The following is a 22,896-nucleotide window of genomic DNA, read 5'->3' on the forward strand; positions in this document are numbered from 1 at the left end:
AGGTGACCTTGAGCAAGTTGCCTTACTTTCGTCATCCATAAAATGGGACGGAAATGCCACCTATAATACACGGGATTGTTGTAAGAACAAAGGATTGGTTACTCACATTAAGGGGCTGGCTCACTCAATAAGTATTAGCTCTCACTGTCAGCATTTTATTCGTCTATGGTTTTATGGGCCATCCTCCCGTGGAGAAGCCTTCCAACTCACCCCACCGATAGTATCCTCCAGCTGCCTACAGCAAGCCTTGAGGGGATGACTAACTTCTCTCAAATTTTTGACGGCAAAAGGAAGACTGGAGATGGTGTAGGCAGGTATATTTTTAAACAGGGAGAAAAATCTATGTTACTAAGAAAGAGCCTTTCCTCTTCAGATGCTCACTTGAAGCTTTCAGATCTTCCATCAGATTTATAAATGGAAAAGGGCAGAGAGCATTTACTGGGATAAAATTGGAAAAAGGAACAGGATCTGGGCTGACTTTCAGGTTATGTGAAATGTTAGTGTTTTCCTAATTTCAAGCAATACTTTTCACTAGTCCATATGGAATCATATAGTTGGTTTAGTGCTAATAATAATCATAAAATGTCAGTAACTTTACTGGGTAATTTAACCTAAAACTAGTATGTCCTAGAGCTGTGTTGCTCAATATGGGAGCCATACGTGACTTATGAGCACTTGAAATGCGGCTAATCAGTACGGATATCTGTGAGTTTGAAGACTCAGCTTGGAAAAAAGAAAGTAAAATATCTTGACTAATTATTTTTTATATTGATCACATGTTGAAATGGTAATATTTAAGATATACTGGGTCAAAGAAAATATAGTACTAAAGTTAATCTCACACCTTTCTTTTAATTTTTCATAATGTGGCTACAAGAAAATTTAAAATTACATATATAGTTCTCTTATTTGTGTTCTAGAGTTTTAGAGTGATCTTTGCTATTGCCTTGTACAATTTTACAGAAAGATCACTTATCACTACCATGTTCCAAAGAGCTTATCACATTTAATGCTGGCTACCTAAAGAAAAGAAAATGCATTACATTATTTTACATGATAATTGAGTTCTCCACTAGACCTATATATCTAGTCTCTGAGAAACTATATCCAGTGGAAAACGCAGATGACTGGCTTAATGGTTTCACATTACTTTAGAGAGATAGAGAGCACACTCAAATCTGAATCTTCTGAAATAAAATGTCAAATTCTTCCCACCACATTATGTAGCTTTCATAATAGGACTGAGCAATTTTCTCTCACTATCATAATTACTGAAGAGAAGAAAGCATAGTGTAGTTAGGATATTTGTTCCCATTTTTACCATTATTACAAAATTACATCTGATATTTTCACAATGCGGCATCAAGTCCTATGAATACCTTTTTTAAAGAGAAGGTCTAACCTGTTTGAGCCTCTGATCTTTAAACACTAAGTAAGGTTTGTATCAATCAAAACTCAAAACGTTTATTTTAAAAAAGGAATAAAAGGAGCCAGTCATCTCTACATTCTTTAGGGATGAAAATAGTGACTTCTTTAACATCTCTAGCAAAGCCAACATATTTTATTGTTTGCTAAATCTACTTGCTAAGTAAAAGCAAGGGAATCTTGTGTTTGCTCAGTGAAGCATACGTCTCTAAAAAGTGAGATAACGGTATCTTCTAACTACTAAAGACGTGGTATTTCACAACTCAAAACAGAACAAACAGCCCATCTCTCACTATATCTTGAACCTCAGACACTATGTAAAAACCACATTACTCTCGCTGAAAGATTATGTTTAAAGGATGATTCCTTAAGCAGTGCCTATCATCTAACGACTTTTCTTCAAACATGGGTCCCTATCCCAAGACCAGAGATGGTGACCAAGGGTGAGGTGGGCTCTGGACATCAAAACACTACCCAGATGATTCTGATGCTCGCCCAAGGCTGAAGACTGGTTTTAAGGCCTATCCTGGCATTAAGAGATTATCTTCCTAACAGTTCTTTATGCCAAGCAGTAGCTCCTGAATTACACTGGGCTACAATTATCAGTCAAGAGACAGCTGTTTTCTATCTACTGGAGTAGACAAAATAAAAAGAATTCAGAGGTCAATTCTTTCACTTTTAATAGTTAATTACCACTCTCAATAAGATAGAAATTTTAAAATCTTTAATAGCACTTGTAATTCCCTAATAACGTCAAAGATGTTTTAATGCCCATTTCTAAAATGTTTCTCTTTAAGCCAAAAATTTTCTTGAATTACTTTAACTGTTAGTTAAGACAATGAAGTTAAATGACAAAATGCACTTACTGTAACAGTCTGGCCTGCCTTCAGCACATATCTTGAGGTATATTTGTAACTGACGGACGTGTCTCCAATTTTTCTGATCATCTCCCAGCCTCCCATTGGTTGATCCTATTCACAGAACAAAATTTTAAAAAGGTCACTTCAAATATACAGAAAGTTATGGAATAATCAAATAAATGAACTCATATAGGCAATTAAACTAAGACAGCTTTATGGCTGTACTCCCACGATTCGTATTTTCCTAGTACAAAAAGAAAACATGGTTTTGTCATTCAGCAAAACAGCAATTCGATGATCCCACAGTTTTGATTATTAAGGTACTTAATTTTAAAAAGGACAAAAGTGGAAAAAAGAAATGTGAACCAAATTAAATAGTCATATTCACTGCTAGATCAGGAGGGCCTTTTAAATTTACAACACAATCTAGCTGTCATAATCACAATTATAAACATCTAATATTTCATTACTTTAAGCTTCTAAAATACAGACACATAAACTTAGAAACAGAAGGAAGAAAATATGTTTCTTCTCTATCTATACCACTTCTGCCCACATTTAACTCTCTTACCTTAAAGCGTAAGAGGCTCAAAAAGGGTCAATGATGCAATGAGCCGGTCCCAAGTGCTAGCTATTAACTCTAGCCCCCAGGCTGCCCAGACCTGCCTGACACCTGAGGAAAGGTGCAGGGTATTAAAGCAATTAACTACAGTAATTTATATCCATCTCTAACTCACAGAGAGAACAAGCCAGGCTGAGAGCCAGCTTCAGAACAGCTCCACACGGCTACTATGCCTTCTGAAAAACAGTCAAACTACAACAATGGAGCAGCAGACGCTACTCTGTTCTTGAGCTTTTACAGTCGTGACTAGGAGGGCTTAGAGCCTATTCTCCTTAGGAGCAGAACAGCCAGTGCTCCTCTGCCCATCCAAATCCTTTATTCACTCATATGCAAGATGGCTTTAATAGCTCTTGTGAGAAAAGGAGTGATTTTCACAATGTTTGATAAATCCTGACCACAAGCTTCACGAAGTGACATCCATCCCACTGCACCCCCTTTTCCCCAAGACCTGCCTTTCTCTAACATCATCTCACACCCCTTCGGGGCCCCCAGCTGCACGGATGCCTCGCCAGGGAGGACCTTCACTACTGAGCTCTCGAAAGCTCCAGCTCGAAACTGCAGCATTCCCTGCTATGAGTATTTTATGTTTACTTTTAAACAACTAATTTCGAGACAGGTCTTCATACTATTTTTGATATAAATTAAACCATTACCATTTGTCCATTCATTTATTTAGAGAGAAAGACACTCCCTGCATATACCTGAGTCTGGGCTCCTATTTCCTTCCTTTCATAAAGTTAACAGCTGTCAAAGAACATCCCCCATTTACACCCACACTCCAACTTTTTCACAGGTCTGGTTAGGGCAGGAGTAACAACAATGCATCCTCTGGAAGGCCACTGGGACAAAATAACTCTTCTCATTCTAAATCAGGTGTGAATAGGAGCCCTGGCTCCATAAAGAAGGGCTCCTGAAGGAAATCTTTAAACCACTAAGTGCACCACCTCCTTTTTCTCCTCCTGTTTTAATTTCTACTTCACGAATGTAAGTAAAAAGGAGGAGGGAAACTCTTAGTGCCTGAAGACTACTGAATCCAAATAAAGGCTGAGGGGTTATCACAACTGCAGGAGAGCCCACCAAGCAGCAAAGCCGTGCTGGGAAAAAATGGGTCTGTGTTTTCTACCTGTTCGGAAGTGTTCTTCAAGCGGATAAACTTGCCATCGACATCTATCTCTTCAATGCAGACATTCCCAGTGGCTGACGCGGAATGAGAGATGCTGACACTACTGCTCGCCTCTGACTCTTCCACATCGACTCTCTTCCGCTTCCCTCTAGTGGTACGCACGCTGCGACTTGAGGATGCTCGTGATACTGTCACACGAGAAGAAGGGCTCGGAGACAGCTTCAATCTACAGGGGAGAAATAAAATGTTCCATTTATGAAACACATATGCCCTTCCTACCTCAGTATCCTGCACACAGATTTCTAAAACAAAACATCACTGACGATCTGTTAGACAAAGCTGATATACAACTTAACTAAGATAAATTTTATTAATGCTAGGATGCCCACTACCAATTTTCTTTAAAAAAAAAATAATAAAAATTTTTATGTTTTCCCTAGGAATAGAAGATAGCCATAATGTAGAAAGTTGGAAAACAGCGGGGGCCATCATCCCATCTGCCACCACCATACCACAACCACTGTTATATTCAATATACTTTCTTATTCTTTTCATATCTGTATTTTCTTTTTATCAAAATTATAATCACACTGTATGTAATATTGAAATCAAATGGCTTTTTAATCTAAATCAGGTACTTTCCCTCTGGAACTTTCTTCTGAGAACAGGTGTTTAAAGAATTTATATGCTAACAAGATTTTAAAAATAAGTATAAAGTCTCTTTCAGCAAAGCTGATATCCTGCAACATATTAAATTATCAAAACATTTAAAATCTCAAAGGAAAGACTCCATCTTGAGATAGTCCAGCATTTGAAATAATAAAATAAGACTACTTGAACATTTTCTGTTGTTGAGGTAGAAATACAATCTATTACTACCTACCTCTACACGAGGTGATAAAAGAAATGACACAGAAAATATTTAAAGTTGCTTTAATTGTCAAAAAAACAAAACAAAACAACCCAATCCTATTTACTCTTCTTCAAATAAAAAGGTGGGGGCTGCAAGAAGACCAGGGGGTAGGGTGACACCCTCGTCACTCACCTCTCTTCCTCGCCTTCTAGGAGTTTCCTGTAAGCACTGATCTCCATGTCCAGAGCTAACTTGACATCAAGCAGCTGTTCGTAGTCGTTCAGCTGCTGCTGCATCTGATCCCGTATTTCCGCCATCTCTCTCTCTTTGTCAGTCAGCATGCGCCGAGAGTTGTCTCTTTCTTTAGCAAGCAACTCTTCTAACTCTTGAATCCTCTCCAAACATGCTCTAGACTTCAGATTCAAGGGAACACATTTACTTTCTAGGAACGTTCCAACATTAGCACAAGGCAGCTATTTTAAACCGTTTCCTGGACTGGAAAACAAGAAGCCTAAGGAATCGCTAACATTAGAATTCATGAGATTTTAAGAAATTAAAACCCCAAATTCCTCCAACATAAAATACAGCCCTCAGGAAAGTTCTGGCTTATACTAGACTAAAAAACGTTATATTTATCAAATTTAAGTGTCATAAATGTACATGTAAGTTTTCTGTATTTAGCCAAATAAAGTAAATTTTTAAGCTGTGGTTTTAGTAAAAGTCAAGTCTGGCTCCCCTACGAGCTGAGCCTTGTTCAAAAGTATACATTAACAACAGTAAAAAACTAAAAAGACAGGAAACTCACTGACAAACCAAAGGGTGGGTGAAAGTATGTTTTGGAGAATTGCTGGAACTATTCAGAAAGCAAAGAAAAGGATTCCGGTTATGCCTTTAGAGACAGCAGCCCTTTAGGACTGCTCTGCTCTCTCATGCTCGATCAGCACACAAAGACGATACATCGTAGTGTGGTCTGTAAAAAGTTACTGTAAATGTAGAAACTTTATTTGGTATTTAAAAAACGAGAAATCAGGGGCCAGCCCCATGGCAGAGTGGTTAGAGTTCCGCACACTCCACTTCGGCAGCCCAGATGCGCGGGTTCCACTCCACTCATCAGCCATACTGTGGAGGCATCCCACATACAAAAACTAGAGGAAGATTGGCACAGATGTTAGCTCAGCGTGAATCTTCCTCAAGCAAAAAGAGAGGACGACTGGCAGCGGATGTTAGCTCAGGGCGAATCTTCCTCACCAAAAAAAACAACAAGTCACACATCCTATACCAGAAAGTTCATCTTAGAAACCCTGTAGTTCACTAGGTAATTATTCTTCTGCATTTGTCCAAGACAGAATTCATCTCAGTAGCCTCAGAAAACGACAAGGGTAAACAACTCAAAAATACTGATGGATAGCTTAGGCCCTTAGAATCACAAGTGGCTACATCAGAGGAGGAGAGAAAGGGCACACATTGTGCAGAAAGTAAATACGGAAGGCCGAAGACAAACAGGAGCTCTACACTGTGCAGAAACACGCACTGTAGTTAGTACATTTATTTCTCACAGGAGTACAGCTTACAAATTTAGAAACTGCTTTACATGTATATGGGGTTGAACAAGTAAGTCAACAGGATGGTAGAAACCAGGTTCCTTACTCTCAGAGAGAAGTTACAGATAAGCGAGGAGGGAAGCCAAAAAGGAACCCTGTGGTACAGAGGTAGTCAAAGACATCCGTATGAACTCGTGTTTAGCTTAATAAAGATACAAGTGGACAGAGATACAAGTACAGATAAGTGTGTACACATGGATGACATACACACATACTACCTAGCTCTGCCCACAAGAGGGCCTAGAAGCAATGACACCCCAGTACCAATGAGCACTCAGTGCCCAGATCTTCATTTCTATATTTCATTCTCCAACCAAAAGAACCAGAGCTCCTTAGAGAAATGGCTGATCCTAGTGCTGAGGTGGGGAAAAGACAAGGTGAGCCTGGAGCATCTTATAGTACCAGAAAGCAAAGAAGCACCCAAGAAAAAGGGGACATGGTAGCCAATCGGACAGAACTCCTAAGGGCCAAAGCTGGAACAATCCGAGACAATAAAATAATGTAGTATTAGATTATAACCTAAAGTGTAAGACAAATATTCATGAGTCCATACACAAATCTTCAGAGAAGAATTCCATTTAATAAATGTAGATACTCCCTTCAGAACGTGGAGCTTAATTCCTGCCCCTCACCCTTGAGAGAAGGCTGGACTTAGTGATTTGCTTCCCAAGAAGAGTATGGAAAATGAAAAATAGTAATCTGACAGCCGGGAAACCTGGCAAACACTCCCTTTCCCAATGACAAACACTGACACGACCAATGATGATATGTGGATGTCATGTAATCCCTGATAGGATATGACAAGAAGGGCAATTAAAACCCATAACCCCAGCCTAATCACGAGAAAAGCACCCAACACAGCCAGACTGGGGGACGGTCTACAAGATACCTGGCCAGTTCTCAAGGCAGTCAAGGTCATGAAAAACAAGGAAAGCCTGAAAAACTGTCACAGACCAGAGGAGACTAGGGAGACATGTGGTACCCTGTCACAATAAAATGACAGTAATAGAAAATCTGGTGAAATCCAAATAGTCTAGAGTCTAGTCAATAGTAACGTACCAATGTCGGTGTCTTAGTTTTGACAAACGTACCACGGTAACATAAGATGCTAACAATGGGGAGAAACTGGCTACGAGAGAGAGGGAAACTGTGTGTACTATCTTGCCAACTTTTCTGCAAATACAGAATTATGCCAAAATAAAAAGGTTATGTAAAAAATAATCAATTAATCAAAATCCAGAGTAGCACCTGACATTCTATATCAGAAGCGAGCATTCATCTTAAAAGTCATGCTAAATATAATTACCGCCTGAGAGGACTTGCATTTGACTACATTTGCAAAAACCATGCTATAAACGGAGAAATCCATTTTTTTCCTCTCAGCCTTCTTATATTTTCGTTCCTCGAAAAGAAAAAACGGGCAAGAAGGTGGAATCTAAAGGACAGTTAATGAGAGACATAAACTACCCAAGACTCAGCGATAACCTCTGAGCCCAGGTTTGGAAATACAAAAATGCATCTATTTGTCTGCTTTCAGTGTTATAAAGTTCCTTAAGAGGGAAAAATCAAAACCTAGCTATACAAAAGTTTTAAAGTTACTCTGAATCATTTTGTATTTTAAATAGAAATATTTAAATGCTATTTTAAATAGCTGCACTATGCCTGTTGTGTAGTGAAATACAAAGAACACAGCTTGAGAAAGACCCGCCATGAGCTGCCTCTGAGACTCCGGGCAAGCTGCAATCAACCTCACTGAACCAGCACCCGCATTCGGAAAACGAAGAGCTCTCACTAGGCTATCAGTAAGATCCCGCCTCCAGCTCTAAGATTTTATGACTGACTTCTCGTGGTCTTTGTTTTTCTATTTTATAGTATATAACATAATTATACTAGTTTACTATGGTCTAGCTGCAACAGAAGTTTCCAGAGTCTGGGTGTTAGAAAAACAAAAATTGGAGGTGCTTTCAGAGTGCCACTGGAGGCTTCTGCAGGCCCAGCTGACCAAGCAATTAACGTGGCCAAAGTCAAAATCCAGAGGGAAATGATAGAAATGCTGTAAGCAACACATGAAATTCCTAATTCCAAAACATAACACTGCCACCATGTAGAAATTATTTTAAAATATTTTCTAAAGTCAGCAATTTAAAGGCTATAACAGTTTTAAACGAAATTTAAGAAGTATTTCACTAACATGAGTGACGTAACCAAAAGGAAATTCTATGGCCTAACAGGGAGCATGACGAAACTGATGATTCAATAACAAACGCTATTTAAGGCATACAAGAGGGAAACATTAAGAGAGAGAGCCTTTTTTTCCCCTAATGATCTAAGGCTAAAATTTGTCAACTAATGAAGCTATTCCTCAAGATATTATTATTTATCATAAAAATCTGATACCAGTAACAAATAGAAGAAAGGTTTCCCCCATCCCCAACCCAACGCAGAGAAATTTAAAACTACTCTGGCCGAAGGAGGTGCTTTTCTCCTGTTCCCTAAGGAGGTAGCTCCTGGAAACCCCCAGGGCCCCGCCTAACAGTGTTTAAAAACCACTAACCTGCAGTTAACAAAAACACTTGCGAGGATGGAAAGATGACTAACAGGAAAACAAGGAAACAGCCCTGAACCTGAGTCGGAAGACGTGGCCACCAAGTTCACAGCCGACCACTAACCACAGGGCAGTCTCAGTCTCCTCACCTGGAAAACATCCATGCCCAGCATAGGCAAGGGCATTAAGCAGCAGCCCAAAAAGTGGGGGAGGACATAAATTTGAGGGGGAGAGGATAACTAGAATATTATTTTCTTAAATGGAGAGAAGTTGTAAATGTCAACTCAGAATAAGAATAGAGAGGCCTATTTTTGGAATGGTACCTGTTAAGATGGTGTAGTAGAAAAGATTATCTGTTAAATTCCTAGAAGAAAATCTTTGAAGAGAGTGAGGTATAAAGGGAAAAAGTGGCAACTAGAAGAGAAACCCATTGATCAGCCTGCAGCCTCTGGACAAGTCACTAAACTTGCCTAGGTTTGTAGTCAGACCAAGAGAACTCAAAGGTCCTTCCAGCTCTGTTACATGAAAACCTCAAAATACTATCAGGACAAAATGGGTCTAAAATAATCTGTAAATTTATGTTGTGAGTAATAAAGTACATATGATAGGTAATGTAAAAGATTCTATTTTAATTAATTTTTTTTTTATATATTACCCTATTTTATGTAATTCACTGTCTGCTTTCTTTTCTAAATTCCTACAATAAACGTCTTCAGGTTTTTTTGTTTTTTAGAGTTTTATTTTTTTGAGGAAGATTAGCCCTGAGCTAACATCTGCCACCAATCCTCCTCTTTTTTGCTGAGGAAGACTGGCCCTGAGCTAACATCCATGCCCATCTTCCTCTACTGTATACGTGGGACGCCTACCACAGCATGGCTTGACAAGTGGTGCATAGGTCCGCACCCAGGATCCGAAACGGTGAACCCTGGGCCGCTGAAGCGTAACGTGCGCCCTTAACCACTGCGCCACCGGGAGGGCCCATGTCTTCAGTTTTATAATCAGAAAAAGATTTTACTAAAGATAAAACAATAAAAAGAAAAAAGTTTAATCAAGAATAAAACCCGTGGCCAAGTGGTTAAGTTCACCAGCTCTGCTTCGGTGGCCTACGGTTTTGCTGGTTCAGATCCTGGGCGTGGACCTAGCACTGCTCATCAGGCCATGCTCAGGCGGCGTCCCACACAGCAGAGCCAGAAGGACCTACAACTAGAATATAAAACTATGTAATGGGGGGCTTTGGGGAGAAGGAAAAGAAAGAAAGAAAGAAAAAAAGAGATTGGCAACAGTTGTTAGCTCAGGGCCAATCTTTAAAAAAATAATAATAATAAAATAAAGTTTATAGAAAATTGAAAACAGCAAAATTTCCTCCCTTAAGGAAAACAAAAGCTGAAGTTACTTCCCATGTAATTAAGGTGAGCAGTAGATTATTACAGCCTCCTGAGTACTTGGGTGGTTGTCTCTGTGCTCTGTGTCCACAGCATCACCCTTGGACTGACACACTTCAAGCAGTGTCCACACCTGTGTAAGCTGCACCTACAGCACACCGTCATGTCCTGACAGGCACCTGGTCAACACAGCCAGCAACGCCACCTGTCACTTAGTTGTACGAATGACTGACTGAGTCACTAAATTCTTAACTTATACACAAATTAACGCTACTTCCCAAGATCCAAGCTACTAAGTAGTTGAAGCACCAGAGAATTTGTCTAGAAACACAAAGTATTTACCACCCACAAGACTTTTTGCATGTTTTTCCCCATCATGGTTTCCTAATGTGATGAAAAAGGAGAACACTGGGAAGAGCACTGTGTGGAGATGAGGCTGCCAGATGGGTCAGCAAACCAGGGTCCGGGGGTAAGCCCAGGGAAGACACCAGCAGGGTGCTTCCTCAAGAGCAATGGCCTTAGCCCTGGGCAATCTACTAATTTAGGAATAACAGTCTCTGCTCAGAGGATGTTTATTTAAGGCAAAATGAAAAAATCTGGGCAGCAGTGTGAAGCAGGGCGAAGGAAAATACTCCCCTCTCTGGAAAGCGACCTCAGGCAGAGCAAAGCAGGGAGACCACCGCGGGGGCATCCTTCAAGCCCACCTGCAGTTCTTCTCAGGGGAGGACGCAGCTTACCTCTTTCTGGAGATTAGAAAGCTGAGATGAAAGGCTCTCAATTCTCATACGACTTTCCATCAGTTCTTCCCTGGCACTGTTGACAGTGGAAGTGTTCATCTCTGACGACAGTCTGGCATTCTCCAGCTAAGAGAAGCAGCAAGACAGGGTCAGCCTTAGCTGGTGAAGTCGCACAAACAAATGAGGAAGGATGATTCATCTCAAGGCATTTCGTTTCAAGCCTAAGCCCTGCTGGTAACTGGCTGATGAAACAGGAAAAGCATCATGAAGTCTGCTGATATGATATGAATTACCTGAAGTCTTTCTCACTTGTCGACTCAATTCCCAATGTATGAGCTCTAACAGTGCTAACACACCTGGTCTAGACCAAAAGTCTATTACTTCAACATTTCATCCATTATATCCCTAGTGTCTCAGATAACACTGCTAATAAGGAAACTGGGCAGTAGCAATTTAATAGTGATGTTTGTGGGAAAATCAGTATCACACTACCCCAACCCACCAAATCTAATACGGATTACAAAGCTCTAAGCAGAAAGTACTAATTTACAGATTATTTCAAACCAGACAGAAACATTTCCTTTCAGAAGCAAAACACAACTCCTCAAGTAGAAACAACATCCTAGTCCTCCAAATTCCCAAACCTTCTGTTCTGCACGTCTCGGGCACATGGCTATGTGTCGTCTCTTCCCTGGCTCCCTTTGAGGCCACAGTCTGTGTTAGGGACAGCGCCTGCCTTTAGCTCCTTCACTGCCCAGCATGATGCCCAGCACTGAATAAGTGTTGGACAGTTGAATGTAGGGTTTAAAAGATCTCTCCCTTTCACCACCCAATTACTACATCATACAACAGATTAAAAGCAACATGAACAGTTTGAGGCCATACAGTGGAAGTGATTTTCAACACTACTATGACCCTAATTTTCTAAGTCTTCCAATAATGTCTTCTCAATCAAATCTTGTAACATTTAACCCCTTGAGGTAAACTCATTTACTAGGAAAGCCGGTACTTGTTGTTGATTTTATGGATTTTTGCATGTTCTGCTAATAAGAGTGGGAAGTTTCTATAATATTTTTTAAATGAATAACAGCGGCAGAGGCAGAACTACCAGAGATCTTCCATTTGGCCTTTGTTCAAAGAAGCCCAAAGTGCAGTGGTCAGAACCTACACACAAGGATGACATGAAATCAGAACGAGATGCAATCCAACAGCATTTACTATTAGATGGATGAGCAGGACAGCACGATTAGTACTGGTTATTGTAAGAAAGTATTTTCAGATGGCTTGGGTTTAACTACTATGACATGACATGAATGATCAATGGGATGAAAAGATAAACCCTGACTTCTGATAAAATCGGAATAACCCGACTTTCTTTGAATAATTTCTAGTAACATTTACTTTACAGAAAACTGCTTTTTCAAAAAAATCCACTTTCTATATTCGTGGCGACTAGAGGAATTCATTTAAGAAAACCAGAACAAACCAAACACCAAGTCATGTTCTCAGGGTGACTGGGAAGCAACGGCTGCATGAGTGGGAACCAGTCCGCAGGAGACTGCTCACTTTGGCATGGTAAGTCTGCTCCAGCTCCTCCTTGTACAGCTTCACTTGGGCATCGTGCTGCTCTCGCATCTCGTGAAGGGCCTGAGCCAGCTTGTACTCATACTCAATCTGACGTCCGGAATCCACCTCTACCAAGCGAGTTTCATGCTTCCTTCTGGTCTCATTAATCTCCTGGGGAGGAAAAAAAGACATAAAACCAAGTTACTTATCACAGCTACACTGGTACAAGTCTGAGGGACATCAAGGCCCTCTGAAGTTTTTATAAATCGCCCTCTTCATGTCCGTCCTAGGACAGGCATGTGAAGAGACACTTTTTTGCCTTTGTTTTCAAATGAGAAGATTTTTGAGATGGAACTAACGACAGAAACGGTAGCATCTCAAGCCCTAGAAATTTTATGTTTTGTTTTGTTTTTTCCCGTAGCATAGCTATTTATTTCTCTGAAGGCAAGGCATGGCCTGGAAGACTTCTAAAGTACCATGCAATCGTGGAGAACAACGTACACTAAATGGTAACTGTCCTTCTAAACTGTTGTATTGACGATTCTAAGGACACTTCTTTAAAAAAATCCACATGAAAAGTTAAACTTAGGACAACAACTAGAAGATTCATGCACAATAAAACTACTTTCTTAGACATACTGAGATGCAAGAGGTATAACAAGCTAATTTACGTGACATTTTAAAAACGGGTGCTAAGGTATCAATATTAATTGAGACAGAATCTTATTAACAATGTTACTTTAGTATCTCAAGTACATACGAAAATTCATTATTAAAGAATAGAAATAGTAGGCATAATCTTTCATTTTAGGTTTTAAGGGACTATCCAAAACTAAAATAAAATGGCTAGGAACACAATTCCAAGAATAAAATTTCCATTGTGGCTTACAGCTGAACAGATGTCTTTAATGGCAATAATAAAAGAGGCCACAAGAGGGGGATATAACCCACTGACGTTCTTGTTTATCATCCTTCTGTGTGTTTTTCTACGCATTTCCTCATCTTTCTTTCAACAGTTCCTTGCAGAGGAAAATGCACTTGACAGAATCAGAAAACCAGGGTTCAAATTCCAGTTCTGCTATTAATCTCTCAGGGCTCATAGCTGTGAAGCAAATGATACTGAAATCATGAAAACATGCAAAGGAAGGTTTAGTTCAACAAATATTGAGCGCCTCTTAATGATTTTGATGTTTGTCTACCTCCTTTTCTCTTCTTTCTGCTTTTCTTCTTCCTCTTTCTTGTCCCCCCTTCACTGTTCATTATAAGGAACTTAGGCATATTTATTGAACAGAATTATATCCTCCACGTGAAAAAAAAAAGAGGAATATTTTAAATTCATTCTCAAAAAGCAAAAACCAAACACTCAAAGATGCTACCCAAACACTCTAAAAACATTACATTACTTCTTCCTGATGCCATTTTTCATCTACTATTTTATGTAGAATAGTGACTTGCAAAGAAAAGAATACCTTCCTGCTGGGTTTAAAGATGCAGGAGTCCACACACAGTGTAAAAACTAAGTAATGACAGATCATGCATAATTTTAACAAAACAAAAATATAAGTCAACTTAAGATAAAAATATCTCCATTTATAAAGCAAAACTGTAGTTTAAAATTATATGATAGCATTCACTATAGTTCACAAGGAGCTGGCACACGATATTCCACTGTGACCCTCACCACTTCTTCAAGAAAAAATAGCAGGTACTGGTGTTTCATTTTTAAATAAGAAACTGACTCAAGAGTTGTCTAAATCTGACTGCTTGTCCAGTGAGCGCACTTTGCCCCAACAATACCTATTTTGTTTTAATACTATACTGTTACAAAAATGGTCAGATTTCCACCATATTTTTTTCTCCAATAAAAATAAACTTTTTTAACTTCTACAATAAATTCCTATTTTTAAGTCATTAAAATGACACTTTTCAAAATTATATTACTTCTAAAAACATTAAGTATTTAATTGCATGTTCTCCACCCTGGGTTAATTCCAACCCTCTTCAATTTTGAGGAAATATACATTCCCCTTTCTTCAATTTTATTACTTCTTTTTTGGCAACAGTTGCTACCTTCAACCTTTCACCCTATCCCCCCAAGGCTCGGCCACAGAAGTTAAAGCTTATAAACGACATTTAAAAATACAGATAAGGGGGTGCTGGGCCGGTGGCCGAGTGGTTAAGTTCATGTGCTCCGCAGCAGGCGGCCCAGCGTTTCGTTGGTTTGAATCCTGGGCACGGACGTGGCACTGCTCATCAAACCACGGTGAGGCAGCGTCCCACATGCCACAACTAGAAGGACCCACAACGAAGAATATCCAACTATGTACCGGGGGGCTTTGGGGAGAAAAAGGAAAAACTAAAATCTTAAAAAAAAAAAAAAAAAACACATACAGGGGCTGGCCTGTGGCCGAGTGGTTAAGTTCACCCACTCGACTTTGGTGGACCAGGGTTTCATCAGTTCGGATCCTGGGCGCAGACATGGCACCGCTCATCAAGCCATGCTGAGGTGGCATCCCACATGCCACAACTAGAAGGACCCAAAACTAAAATATACAACTATGTACCAGGGGGCTTTGGGGAAAAAAAGAAAAAAAGAAAAATCTGTTAAATAAATAAATAATAAAAATAAAAATACACATATAACTCTAAATGCTGTGGGCAGCCCGCCTTCAGGGCAGCCCCCAATGGGTGCTGCCTCCTGGCATTCAGGCCCTTGTGCAATCCCCTCCCACACTACCACGAGTGGCCTGAGTGATGGAGGGTGCTAGCAGATCACTTCTGGGACGAGGTTACAGAAGATAATGAGGCTTCTGTCTTGCTCTCTCTCATCACTCACTCCTGGGGAGAGCCAAATCATGAGCAGCTCTGTGGAGAAGCCGGTGCTGGGCTGACTCCTCCAGCCAACAGCCTGTAGATGAGCTCAGAGGCACTTCCTCCGGCCCACACTGAAAGCCTGACTGCAGCCTCACGAGACCCGGAAACATAACCATCCAGTTAAGCAGCTCTGATTCCTGACCTTCAGAAACAGCGAAAGAATAAATGTCTGTGCTCTTTCTGTGGTTTTAAGTTGCTAAACATTGGAGTGATTTGTTACACAGCAACAGATAACTAACACAAACGCTTAAACAGGTTGACAGTAATTAACTGTTGTGACCAAATCTTTATAGGGGAGATCGAGTGAAATCACGTTTGTGTATTATAACAGCTGGAGTTCTCATATGCAGCCTTTTAGCAGCAATACCATGAATAATTTACCTACAGAATTTCTTCCATTTTTTAAATATATATATAGTTATAACAAAGCCTTTTGGGATCCCCCTCCATTCCTTAAAAAAGTAAAATTATATACAGTTACCTCCTCGTACATGCTTTTACGGAACTCCAGGTCCTCGGTAAGGCTCTGACAGCGATTCTCCAAATCTACTTTAAGTAAAGTTTCATCTGCTAACTGTTTTTTGGCAGCAGCTAAGGAGGCTTCCAACTAATAAGAAAAAGGAATTGATGAAAATTACACAGCAGTCATTTAGTAATGAATTTAATAGACACCTAATTTCTATACACACACACACACACAAACACACATTTAGATATATATATAAAAATGCATAACTCCCTCATTATAACCTTTATCACAGAACTGTGTATTCAATTACTAGTCCTACCCAGAGAGCGCCACACCAAAACACCTTCAAATTCGGTAACTAGCAACAGGGAACGACCAGACACCTACGACTTGGATTTCAAAACTCAAACCAACGATGTTAGCGCCCACTTTCATTTTCTCCTGCATGCAGAGCACCATTATGAGACCTTCTCTTTTCCTACCTCACATTTGATACAATAATCAAATAGGCTTTGAGAGCAAGAAACAAAACGAGCATAAGCCCGACAGAGAGGAAGAGGAGCAGCACAAGACCTGCACAACCCAGATGCAACGGCCGAGAGGTGAGGACGCTCGCATAGTAGCTACCTTAAGACTATCCTTCTGGTAAGCCACCAAAAAAGGAAACTAGTAAATTTTTTTAAAATAAACTTAAAAATCAATCAATCAAGAGAGATGGGACAGTTACCTGGCCAAACACGGCAAGAGCAGCGTTTGCCTTACCTGGGCAATCTGATCCTTTAGATCCTCCAACTCCCCCTCTAAACTCTTCTTGTCGCCAAGCGCGGTCGCCAGTGCTGCATCTTTAGAATTCAGTGCTGCTTCATACTCTCGAAGCTTGACCTGGGCTCCATTAAGATCGGACTCTTTCTTAGCATAACTGTAAGACATGTGAAAAAGGGCAAGACATCAAATTACACCCCTGACTTGAGACCTTCCCCCTCCCTGCTTAAGAGGGAAACAAAAAAGGGAGTTTCAATAAAGGCTGCCACAACCTACCAAAATTAGAGGAGCAAGTCAGCAGCAGTGTACCTAGTTTTTGGTGGATAACAATTAGTTCCTTCCATGATTACTAATGACTCTCGGTCAAAGAAGTCCACAGGACCAATGACCAATGTACCAGAATCCTGGCTGTCTCTGAGTGAGAACACGTTCTCCTTGTTCTGGCACTGCGTGTTTCACTAAACGACAACATTTTTGAAGAAGTGGAAATTTATCATTTTTAAATATAGCAAATATTATAAACCAGGACGTACAGGAGACATATATCAAGATGTAAAACGAGATTACATAAATGAAAATGAAAAGTTATTTTAAAAAGTAATTTTATGACTTGATAATACATAGAACTCCCTTGATATTACATAAGAACTGACCCCAAGCTTGCAAGCACTTTCCATTTCTTACATAAGAGGTGATTTTAAGATGTCCCTAACTACAAATAACGGCTACCTAAATTTTGAAGAAAAATTCATTATTTCAGTTTATATTTTTAACTACCCAAAAATGAGACTCAAATTGAGGGGTTTTTTTCCTTCTAAATATCACTTTCTACTAAATGAAGTTCTACATTACAAAATTAAGGTTCCTTTAGATATATTTTGTCAAATAACTATATTTTAAAGGACTATTTTTTCATCCAAATAATTCTGTTATCATTAATTAGTGACAGCAGAAAAGCTTTAATAATATCAAAATTCTCAACACCTGCTCTTAATTAAAACTGCTATTGTAGAAGAGTATTTTTACTACTGATGTTTGAGAGTAGGCTAAAAAAGGAATCTTCAGCTGATAGAAACTAAAAAAGTAATCTTGTAATAAGAGAATAAAATGAAGGAAAAAACTGTCCAAAAAATAAGCAAATGCAATTTAAAGAGAAGATTGAATAGTATTCATTTCATTTATATACATAAAATCTCAGCACTAATTATCACAATAATTTTTTTCTTAAATCCTTTATTTCTTAAAACCACACGATGGCAGCCTTTCACTAAAGACGTGCTGAGGGGAAGAAAACGCAACTGTGAAAAAAAATCCCATACAGTCATTAATTTATAAAAATGCCTAGTTCATACAAGTGCTTTGTCCTAAAGCCGGGAACTCCATAGAACACAATTGATGCTTGTGGAGGAATTATTATTTTATCCCCCTACATACATGACCAGAGCTGGGCAGAGATACATATGACTTTAAAACAAAATCATATTTTATAGAGTATCACACAGCATTTACAAAAGCTACTGACTCAAAATTACTTACTTCACAATTACAAAAAATTCTACTACACCACTATCAAATATTTAAATCTCAATTCATAATGTGATGCTTCTCAATGTGGTGGCTCACGGCAGGAGAGTAAACCTGTACTTCCCAGAAACCAAAATGGCCCAACAAGAAAGATACTGAGGCACCAGCCCCATGGCATAGTGGTTAAGTTTGGCACACTCTGCTTGAGTGACCCAGGTTCACAAGTTCAGTTCCTGGGCGCAGACCTACACCACTTGTCAGCCATGCTGTGGCAGCGACCTACATACAAAATAGAGGAAAACTGACACAGATATTAGCTCAGAGCGAATCTTCCTCAGCAAAAAAAAAGAACAAGAAGAAGAAGAAAAGAAAGATACTGAATTAAAAAAAAACACAGCAATTTTACAGGCTACTGCATGTTCTGCGTGTTTGATTTCATTGATTTAATGGATAGTAATACATGCACATGGTTTCAAATTCAGAATGTTATACCACAAGTGAAAGATACTGTGTAATATCCTATGGAGTACGGGAAGTACAAGAAGCCAAAAACTAAGACAGTACATCTAAATGACTAGAACATGGTGATTTCTTCAACAAAAATCTAGACCAGAGAACACAAGCAGTGGTGGACTAAAGGGGATGAGCAGGATATGCAAATTAATTCGTGGTACCTTGAGCCACACAATGATACCAGTTGAAATCTAATGTCAAGTTCTTATTCACTTATATCACTGTTTATTCTGTAAAAATATACATTGTTCCACTATAAATTCTTTCTTAAAGCTATAACTTTCACATTACTGAACAAACTAGGGAAATACAAATCAGAAGTTGGAAATGTGCTTAAAACTGCAAATAAAAGCTAACCTTATGTGCCCTGGCTCAAGAAGGAAACGGAGGAGAGGTGAACACTACCATCACACCTTGCACATACTTATGTAACACTTATCATACCACTCCAGATTTGTGCATGTACTTAGCTACCTCAAGAGACAGAGAACTCTGAGGGCAAGGGCCGTCCATGACTTACTACTCCTCTATCTCCCGCATAGATAACCTGCAGATAATAACTATTTTGGTAATTCTTAAAAGAAACTCCCCCCAAAAACCCACTGTGCTTTTTTTATGCTATGTAAAATATCATGACTTTTCCTAAAAGAAAAAAAATAACTACAACACTTCCATAATCTCTAAAATTCACATTCCTAGAAGTCCTCCCTATCACCCTGCCAATTTCCTAGACTGGATGGATCACAAAGAGATTCTTAGATTACACTCAAGTCTCCATCTGATAAGAAGCCATGAATCAATGAGTTTTATATGCCACATGAGCTGCCAATACCAAGAATACACAGGGGCCATGTAGCAAGTTAACATTTTGAACATAATCTTGTCATCGTTTTCTAACTGCGTTATTTTTCATTCATTAAATATGATGCAGGAAGTCCTGGTCTACTTATCAGCACGTGGTCAAAGTACAGAAACCTGCCGAACTGACATCCTCAAACATACACACAGGAATTGGCTGTAGGCATCACCTAAGCAGGGAGGAACATCGACAACCCCCCGGAACAAAGAGCAACTTAGAAAGGAATCCAGAGTTACCAGAAGCTATCATTTAAGGGGTTGGTGGGCATTCTTCTTTGACTATATTTCCAAACTGGATTTGTTCAGTGTTACTGACCTGCTTAACTAAGCTATTCCTACCTCCAGATAAGGAGACCTTCCTATGTTTTCATTTAAATTCAACATGCAAATCTACTGATGGAAATATGGTCATTGCTAAAGATAAATCAGAAAACATAGCCATTTACTGTAGATGTTTACAGAAGAGCCAAAACTCCAACTGCAGCCGGGGAAGAAGTTTTATAAAATATAGTTGACACACTATTCTAATTAAGAATTTCCTCCCTTGGGGCTGGCCTGGTGGTGCAGCGGTTCTGTTCACACATTCTGCTTCGGTGGCCCGGGGTTCACCGGTTAGGATCCCGGGTGCGGACATGGCACCGCTTGGCATATCATGCTGTGGCAGGCATCCCACATATAAAGTAGAGGAAGATGGGCACAGATGTTAGCTCAGAGTCAGGCTTCCTCAGTAAAAAGAGGAGGATTGGCAGCAGATGTTAGCTCAGAGCTAATCTTCCTCAAAAAAGAAAGAATTTCCTCCCTTAATAAACAAAATTAGCTTTCACTTCAACTAAGTTTGAATTTCACCAGTTGTAACAAGCAACTAGATCTAATCAAGTATCTGACCATTAAAAAAAATAATCAGCTGGAAAGGATACATTTACATTCCTGTTAACATTCTATCTCAGTGACTCGAGTAACAGACCTAGCTTCAGTGATACGGTGCGGATGTACCTTCGCAGCAGAACCTAGTACCGTTAACCGTCTGAGACTCGTCCCTACAAGCTCCCAAGACGGCCCAGAGGACCAACCTAAATGCAGCTGGGTCTACAGCAGAATACTATGCAACTCTCTGGCTGCTTAGATCACCCCTTAGCAATTCTGAGACCCTATGACAGATTGTCAGGTTCATCTTACATAAAAATAGACACTCAACAAATACAGACTGACAAGTTTCCCTAACGCACATATTATAATCTCCTAGATGGAAATGAGACTACAAAGGAAGATGAAAGACCAACAAAGGAACGCCAGGGCGACGCTCCTTCTCTTCCTGTGTCCAGCTCCCTTTCTTAACTTAGCCCTCACCACTAACACTTCACTTCAGGACCATTCTTACTTAGAAAAACGAATAAATTAAAAGGGGATGAAAGGGAAAAGCCATTTAGTTTTACACACGCAATCAGATAACACAACAGAAAACATTCTATACAAATTTTTTATTTCTAATCAGATCCCCAAAAGAATGAATTTTAAATCCCTCAAAACAGTGCTACTCTACATGGAGAGCCAGGCCAGTGAGGTCCAGCTGTTTGAGCTCTGTGTTTTAACATACTGTAAGGTCTTCTGAACAGCTGTCTGGTGGCAGCTGAACACCACTCAACATTAGAACAGTATTCAAGTGACTAGCAAATAATGCAGCTTCTGAGGCTCTCTCCACACCGAGAGTTCAGAATCAACATGCCCGCTATTATCAAGTGATGGCCAGACTTTTAGAGGAAAAACAAACTTTATTTTGAGTTTAAGGCAAAGGTTATTAATATGCCCCCAAAAAACACTTCTGTCCTGAAACTAAATAATCTATTTAATAACAGACTGACACTGCATACTAAATATGCATTTGCTTCAAATTCATTCATCAGCTTCAATACTGTCCTCAAAGCACCTTCCCTTCCAAAGGCAGAAGGGATGTGATACACAATATTTCTACTAAGGAAAATTAATGAACTTCTCCGCAATTAAGATAAATGTATTTTAATACACAGAAGTCTCTGGAAAGTCATGTGATCACAATTTCCACTAACAAGGGTCTCCTCTGGCACAAGCAAAAAGACTAAGATGCTTTTCTTTTGTACAAACTCAAAAGCTTCAATGGATTCATTTCCAGTGGTAACAAATTCTGCTACTCATTCAATAAGCTGAATAGTCACCAAATTAGCAACCACCCAATCAGAATCAGGCAAATCCTAATTGAAATCAGATTAAAATTAGGAAAAATACTAAATAAGACTGAAACAAGACCACAGAACTATTTGTTTGAACAAAAGAAATTCACTTACATGAATAGGCACAGGAGTGGGGAGTGGACACTTACAGCTTAAGTCCTAATAAAAAATGACTTACTGGGGAAAAAACAACCAACAACTTCAACTTTGTTACATATGTCAGGCCACTGATGCAGGTGCTTGGAACCCAGCAGTGAGCAAAATACACTGAGTCCCTGCTCTCAGGAAGGCACATTCTACTGAGCAGAGGCACACAGTAAACAAATACATATATAATAAGGGTAATCAGTACTCTGAAGAAAAACAAATCAGAACAAGGAGCCAAAGAAAGGGGAGGATGATTACTTTGTATAGTGTGGTCAGAAAGAGACTGATTTTATGCCTATAATTAAAACCAACAATCATTTTTCACACCAGAAAAATCACTTTTCAAACTTAGATTTTATCTAGCAATACAATTACTAGTATCATTAGTTATCTCACTACTCCTCTATGTGTTATGTGCAACCCAGTCTTATGGGAAAATAGCCTCCTACAGAAATAGTAATCACTAAGTCAATAGTTATCTTGGGGGAGCCTAGAGAGTGCTAAGAAATGTGCTGACATAATAGGAAGAAAAACCAGACACTAGCCCTGTTCACAAAGAGATTCCACTCTAACAAGGGAATCAATCAGTCATACAAAATTGTCCTAATCAACAAATCACACTTGTCAGCACCTTTCCTGACAAACTCTCAGAAAGAGAAGAAAGTACACAGTGCTGCAAGAGAACATGATGTAACTTCTGGGTAAAAATGGCACATTAAACATGACTCCATCCCCCCTTCCAGAAACTCAACTAAAACAGCAAAGGTACAAATTCACAGTGAAAAAAAACTGGAAGAGGAAATGACAAAATTTTGGAAAGTAAAAGCAGAC

The 22,896-nt window shown here is 39.4% G+C and overlaps 1 protein-coding gene across 2 annotated transcripts in view; it reads right to left on the reverse strand.

Annotated features, from left to right (window-relative positions):
* Positions 1-22,896, reverse strand: part of LMNB1 (lamin B1) — a 48,074-nt gene that overhangs the window by 8,567 nt on the left and 16,611 nt on the right. For both annotated transcript variants that reach the window (XM_001503203.5, XM_070233136.1), the window contains exons 2-8: positions 16,820-16,976; positions 16,070-16,195; positions 12,715-12,885; positions 11,149-11,274; positions 5,076-5,296; positions 4,031-4,256; positions 2,292-2,396 (exon numbers count right to left, since the gene is read on the reverse strand). In XM_001503203.5, coding sequence (XP_001503253.2) covers positions 2,292-2,396; positions 4,031-4,256; positions 5,076-5,296; positions 11,149-11,274; positions 12,715-12,885; positions 16,070-16,195; positions 16,820-16,976 — 1,132 coding nt within the window. The remainder of the gene's footprint in view (positions 1-2,291; positions 2,397-4,030; positions 4,257-5,075; positions 5,297-11,148; positions 11,275-12,714; positions 12,886-16,069; positions 16,196-16,819; positions 16,977-22,896) is intronic.

This window comes from Equus caballus, chromosome 14 (assembly GCF_041296265.1).
Source record: "Equus caballus isolate H_3958 breed thoroughbred chromosome 14, TB-T2T, whole genome shotgun sequence".
Lineage (NCBI taxonomy): Eukaryota > Metazoa > Chordata > Mammalia > Perissodactyla > Equidae > Equus > Equus caballus.